The sequence below is a fragment of the Heliangelus exortis genome, chromosome 9 (genome assembly GCF_036169615.1).
Source record: "Heliangelus exortis chromosome 9, bHelExo1.hap1, whole genome shotgun sequence".
Classification (NCBI taxonomy): domain Eukaryota; kingdom Metazoa; phylum Chordata; class Aves; order Apodiformes; family Trochilidae; genus Heliangelus; species Heliangelus exortis.
In genome coordinates, this window is record NC_092430.1 from 4,221,761 (window position 1) to 4,228,539 (window position 6,779).

General features: G+C 47.0%; 1 protein-coding gene across 12 annotated transcripts in view; it reads right to left on the reverse strand.

The window, feature by feature from the left end:
• AGFG1 (ArfGAP with FG repeats 1) overlaps positions 1–3,025 on the reverse strand; it is a 37,065-nt gene extending 34,040 nt beyond the window's left edge. For 3 of the 12 annotated variants that reach the window (XM_071751739.1, XM_071751736.1, XM_071751737.1), the window contains exon 1: positions 2,633–3,016. In XM_071751739.1, coding sequence (XP_071607840.1) covers positions 2,633–2,799 — 167 coding nt within the window. In that variant the 5' untranslated portion in view covers positions 2,800–3,016. Of the gene's footprint in view, positions 1–2,632 lie in introns of all 12 variants that reach the window. The other 9 variants (XM_071751728.1, XM_071751727.1, XM_071751732.1 and 6 more) reach the window with 6 other exon arrangements.
• Between the last annotated feature and the right edge of the window lie 3,754 nt (positions 3,026–6,779).

Sequence of the window (6,779 nt, forward strand, 5' to 3'; positions counted from 1 at the left end):
GCCATTCACATAGCATACAAACAAGATGAAGTAATAAGATTATTAAAGCCTTACAGTAAAGCAAGTATTATGAGGTACAATGCAAGCAGACAGGGAGCTCTACAGAAGCAGCAGCACTTTTACACTTATTTGCCATTCTGTGGTTTCTTTCCAAGTCATTCCCCTCCACTGTGGAATATAACAGTGAAAAGCATTTGGAAACAGAGGTTATGTGAAGGATTATTCTGATAGAAGTATTAAAAAAAAAAATTAATTTCTAGTTTTGAAACAAACATGACCTATTTTTACACTAAGTCTCCGAAGTAACAAAAATATCTCACTGGCTAGCATCTAAGGTATTAACCAATACATATCCTCTCAGACAAAAAAGTTATTAAAACACTTCCAACTCAACATGAAAGAAGGAGCCCAAATTTATTTCAGAAGGAAGCCAAAAGTCCTTTTGAGAGTCCTTTACAACTACAAGCGTAGGTGCTACTAGCTGTAACAACTAAAAATGTTCTGTGGATTATTATAGAAACACAAAAATACTGCATGATTAGAACGAAAGAGCTATCTGCATTTTATTAGAATGCCAATACATTAACAACTGTTCTTCAGAAAAGGTTTCTCTTCTTTATAGGACTTAATATCCAAGTTTAACAGCAAGTGACAGCTGTCCCCTGCTTACCAGCTGTTCCACTCCAGGTACATCCTTTTGGTTACTGGAAATCGGACTATCCATACCTCCCAATCAACAAAAGGAACAAATCCTACTGAACCCAAGCTAAACATCTCAACAGCATTCATAATATACTTGTCTACTAAGGTCAAGAAGCCTAAAAAAGAAAGGAAAATATTTTCATGGGGCAGTTTTATCATGCTGTCCGTTTAACCAGTAAGAACATGTGCAACCATTAAGCAAGTTCAGTAGAGCAGCTTAAAACAGTTTCACATGCCAGCACAAATAACAGTTTGCTAACAGAGCAAACAATAGCCAGAGCTGGCTGATTAAGCAGCATGTGTATGTCAAAAACTATTTTTTTTTGCAGTTCCTGAACCTGAACGTGTTTACCGTACTTGCATCAAGGTTGTTCAAATGTCTAACACAAAGTAGAAAGAAGAAAAAAAAAAAACCAACCCAAGACTAATTAGCTGTCTAGTAGCACAAAAGGCAGCTTGTTCCCTGTGAATTCTTCACAGAACTAACATGTTTGCTTTGGTTTGAGTCTCAATATAATTACAAACTCTGTTTTAAAACAGCAGACCTTACTTGGAAGGCCTGCATGGGGTATTTAGTCGCCCTTAGTAAGGGGAAAGAAACAAGTTCAGGCTTCTGAATGCCTTTTATGAACTCAAACCCTTAGAAACACAAATCCTTTGACATACTATTTATTACCTTGGTCACTCTTTGAATCTACTCCATTCCATAAACACAGTGCCACAGAAACATAAATAAGCAAAAAGCTTCAGCTACAGAAACAGTAACACTGAAGACTGAAAGTTTTTTTTCCCCAAGTTACACACATATAGCTGAAATTCAAAACTGACTGATGTCAGCTCTTAGTTCCATACACAGTATTGTGGAGGAGGAAGGGTGGAAAAGGGAGGAGGAATAGGGGGGAGGCCCACGCAGGAATGAGGAACAGGAAAAATGCAATCCACTTTATCAGAGCCAGTCCCTAAGCTTTATATACATAGTTTGTAGAAGTCATAGGCAGAAGAAAAAAGAAAACCTTCTACTACTTTTCTGACCAAGCATATTACACTATTAAGGCTAGAGCTTATCCTCTAAGCTAGAGTTTAAAGAGTTCTCTTACAAACTACTGACAAGCGTAATTTGATACACAAAAGGCTAGGCTGGTAATTTAATTCAACTTTAAAGTAAGACATTAAACTCGGTATTCACTGCAGGGTTCATCTCCCCACGTCTTTAAGACTGTCATGAAAGCCAACTGCTCAGCCAGGTAAATAACGCATGCATGATAAACTGCTCAGCCTTCCCTTTCCAAAAGTATTCTCCAAGCACTTGTACGAACAACTGCACCTTCAGTGCTTTGGAGGGGGGGTTGGTGAGGCTGCCGCTTTCCCCTCTGTGCCGCAGCAAACGCCTTCACTCCCTACGTGCAGGAGAACACCTCCCCCGGAGCAGCCACAGGACCCACCGGGACCACTGCTGCCCTCCGGCCGCCCAGGCTGCGGCTTCCCCAGCCCGGCACGCACACACACAGACACCCCCCGGACAGCAACCACCATCCCCCGGCCGGGGCTCCCACGAAGGGGGGAGTTGAGCGAATACCCCCGGGAAAATCCTCCCGACCGCCTCCCCCTCCCAGGAAGCCCCCGCCTGCTCCCCTCCGACGTGGCTGACCCAGCAGCCCGGCGCTCCCCTGCGGCAGGGAGGAAGGGCAGACTACGGGGGAGGGGGGGGACAAGGCCGGCGCTGCCAAGCCATAGGCGAGGCTGCTCCCCGCCTAGCGGATCGCTTCGCCGCTGCCTCCCCCGCCAGACGGGTCCCTCGGCGGCCAAGCGAGCCCAGAGGCCGGCCAGGGGCGGAGGTCACCCCGCCGGCACCGGGGCCGCCCTCCCCCCTTCCCGGGCCGGTGGGAGCCGAAGACCGCTCACCCTCCCCCCTCACCCACCCCGCACTCACAGGATGCCGGAGCAGGAGGTGCAGACGAAGCTGCCCACCGTCATGTCGGTGTAGGTGGGGCCGCGCTGGTCGCAGTCGAAGCACTTGCGGTTGGGCGGGAGGCTGCTCATCTCCCTCAGCAGCTTCAGGTGCTTCTCCTCCTGCTTCCGCTTGGCGCTCGCGGCCATGGCCCCGCCGGCGAGGGGACGGCCCGGCACGGCGCCGGGCCCCGCTCACACCCCGACGGCGGCCGCGCTCCGGGGCCCGGCGGGCGGGAGAGAGGAGCGGGGCGGACGGGGAGGAGGGAAGGGGAGGAAGGGGCGGGGAGGGTGACCGGCGCCGGACGAGCGGCCGGGGCGGGAGCGCAGTCGCCGGTCGCGCCGGCCCGGCGGCACCGCGAGAGAGTCCGCGAGTTAAGGCAGGGCGTGAGGGGAGTGGGCGGGCCGCGGAGCGGAGGAGCCCGGCGGCGGCAGCGGCAGCAGGGCCCGGGGCGGCTGAATGACGAGCCCGGGCGGAATCTGCGCGACACCTTTATGAGATCAGACAAGGAGATGGCGGCGGAGCCCAACGCGCTCGCTAGCGGCAGCGCCCCCTGCCGCGCGGGAGGACGCACTACCCTCCCGCCGCCACCCTGGCCCGGGGGAGGCGGTGCCGCGGGGGCAGTGCCACCTGCCGGGACCCCCCCGCCCTCTCCCCTCCCCTCAGCTGCGGGGAGCGGGGCGTGAGAGTCCCGTAGAGAATCCCGATAGAAAAACCTCAAATGTTCGTTTCGGGAAAGGGCCGCCCCCAAGCCGTGTGCGGGGCTGGGCCCCTCCAGAGACGCCCCCGCAGCCCCCGCCGGCTCTGGGGTGGGCGCGCGCAGCGGCCGTTGGGCGCCCTCAGGCGCGGTCTCCAGGCAACCGTCGGTCCCGCTCGGTGCGGACCCAGTCCCGTGGGTGCCGGCCCAGTCCCGTGGGTGCGGGCAGCAACCCCCAGCCCGAGCCCTGCCCCCCCACACACTCCCTGAGTATCACTGGGAGCCGATCCCCTCTCCCCAAAGTCCGGGAATTCAGGCGCAGGAGCTGGCGAGGGGTCCCGGGGTCTGAGGAGCTGCAGCAGGGCTTGGTGAGGGCTGTCTGTGGGATCCGCACGAGGCAGCGGGAGGTGTGAGGGCGACTTGAGTCGTTTTGGTTAAGGAAATGAGGAGTGCGGTTTCCCCTCGGGATTCTGGCTCTTGGTGCCCGGGACGGTTTCCTCAGCAAAGGAAAGAAAACGGAGCCAGGAGTCACGTACATCTGCTGATATCCTTGAGGAACCCTCGGCTCTGGCTTGGACTCAAATCAGCTGCTGATCTGCAAAATAACGTGTTTGTTCCTTACCAAAGCGCCTGAAGGAATATTTTTTTCGACAGAGCACAAAATGTTTTTTAAAGAAGTTTCATTGTGCTTAATGATTCGGTGATTTAATTTGCAAAACTGCCTGGCAACTATGTGAGATTAAAATCTTTTCAGGTCTAATGATTCCCACTGCCGTGTGTATAGGGTCAAGGTTTGTACCTCTGATGGCAATACGTATGTTAGCACTAACTTGTGCAGGGGCAAGATCTGATCCACCATATTTTCCTCATAGTTTTAGTTAAAAAACACCTAGGACTAGATGTTCAGCATCAGTAATTTGGCATTCCTCCTCTGATTAGTCTGGATATGCTTTTTTATGTGAGCTGATCAACGAGTCCTAAGTTTTAAACCCAAAATACAGTGCACTGATCTCAATTTATTCTAATATGGCTGGCAGGAGCTTTTCATAGTGAAAAATAAAAATCAGGAAATCATTAAATAATCACAACTGCTTAAACAGCATTCTTAAAAGTAAACATTAAATGTTTCCACTCTTAAAAGGGCCAAATTCTCACTGCTTCCTCTATTTTTTCACCTCTCTCTGAAATGCTGATATCCTTGTTTTTCAGAAGCTGTAATTTTTTTTCTGCTTTGTACAAAACATGCTGAGGCTGGAGATTTGCCAGCGACCTAAACAGCCAAAAGCAGATGGCCTAAAGTTGGGGCAGGAAAAAGTTTAAAGGTTAAAAAACATTTTTTTTTTTTTTTCCCCAGAAAATACTTCAGAGAGCAACAATTGGCCACAACACGTGCTGTGGTGGAGAGTTGCTACATACAGCTGTGTTTTGTTTCAGCAAAGAGTCAAAAGTGCTTGGCAGCTGAAGTGAGAACACCCAACTTCAATTGCTGGTGTCACAAACGTACTTGATGGAATAGTTATTAATAAAAATAACACCATTGTGCTTGCAGCTGTCAGTGTCATGAAAATGTGGAACTGAGCCCCCAGGGAAGATGCTGATGCTGCCTAGGTCAGCCATGCAGTTCAGCACCAGTCTTATGGATTTCATATTAGACTGGATCAGGTTCTAATTGGCTTAATGAAGGAACAGTTCTGATGTTATTCATGGTCAGCACCAAAGATGATCTTATGCCAGTAGATAAATGTCCTTGACTAACATTAATTTGGTTTAGAAATTATCTTTTAAAATACCAAACTTCTCCATTCTATATTTTATAATATATATAAATATATATAAATACATATATAAATATATACAAATATATATTATATAGTGTATATATAATATATTTTTATAATATATATTTTTAATATTTTTTAATAATATGGGTTATTTTTTACCCCAGGAAACTGCATAATGAGACTTCAGGGGGTGTTGCAGATACACCCTTTCCAAACACACATAAAATCCATGGGACTTGGACTCTTCTGGAGACTGTGAGCACAAAAATCTTCAAAATCTTCAAATCTGCTTCGAATCTCTCGTTCCTCCAGTCAAGCACCTCTCTCTCACCACTTCGTTTTCCATCCAACCAGGTGCTTGAGTGATACAACAGCCTGTGTGGAAGTATTTGTTACCCTGGTGACACTGTAGCTCTGAGAAGTGGATACATGAATTTCCAGACCTGATTCACCTCCCCACCAGTGAATCAGCAGAGGTGCTGCTCTTCCACTCCCTCCTATTTTTGCTCTTCCACTCCCTCCTATTTTTTGCTAGCATTCATTTCCTCAAAGCAGATGGCTTGTGTGTTCTAATTTGCTAAGGAAAAAAAAAATCCACAAGTAATGCACACGAATAAACCCTCTACTCTTCAGTTTCATGCTTTGGTTTTCTTTTTCCTGCTACATTTTTAAGGTTTTCTAGCCTAAAATCTGAATTTCCTTTCCTACATTTCTCTGTCCAAATGTGTTCTACCTTGTTTCCTCCTAATGACCAGATTTAGTTGGAAATATACTGACCTGCTGTTTATTCCAAACGTGCTTAATCCCTGCTGCACCTGCTTTTGGCATGGAAATTAATTTCTTAACGAGAGGTAAAATAATGATTTCTTATCCTCACAACATTTCTCTGTACACAAAAAATAGAACTTAAAAATTAGCCTAGTCATGGGTAGTAATGTCTGAAAGATGTTGCTTCAGTAAGCCCTTAAATATGGGCTAATAGGGTATAAATGATAATATTCAGGCACATGATCTGGGGTATTTATTGTCAGGACCAAAAGAAATGAGTCTAAGAATGTACATTTGGGAAAAGAATAAGACATTCTCCGTTTGTCACTAGGATTCAGGTCAATAATATCCATTTTAAAGCAATTAACCCAGCAGGCTAAGTGACATGAAAATTCTCATGCTGAAAGACTAATGGGCTATTAAATCCATCTTGCTTCACTACTGATGGGCATGCAGAATTAATCCTGGGATTAGGTATCTCAAATCTGTGGCAAACTGCTACCTCAATATTGGTAAATGAAAGGCTTTCTGAAAAGGCTAAGAAAGAATATGGCAAGTGCACCTGGCTGGCAGAAATATTTACTGATGTGCTTTATCAAAAATCAGTGAAGGGAGCATAAATCAGTGTGTCTGAGCCTGACCTTATTTGAGCAGCAGAACTAAGAGTTCAAAACAAGAGAAAGTCACAGTCATGTTTATAGAAATCATTATTGGTTGTTGACAGTTTTTGAAAACTAGGAAATTTCACTGCAAGAAACGGTCAGACAAATATGATTGAATCACAGAATTATGTTTATTTTAAATGACACTTGATATTTCTCACCCCCTGCTTCACCATTAACCCAGTAGAAAAGGTAAATGATCAATAGCCCTCCCTCCCTCC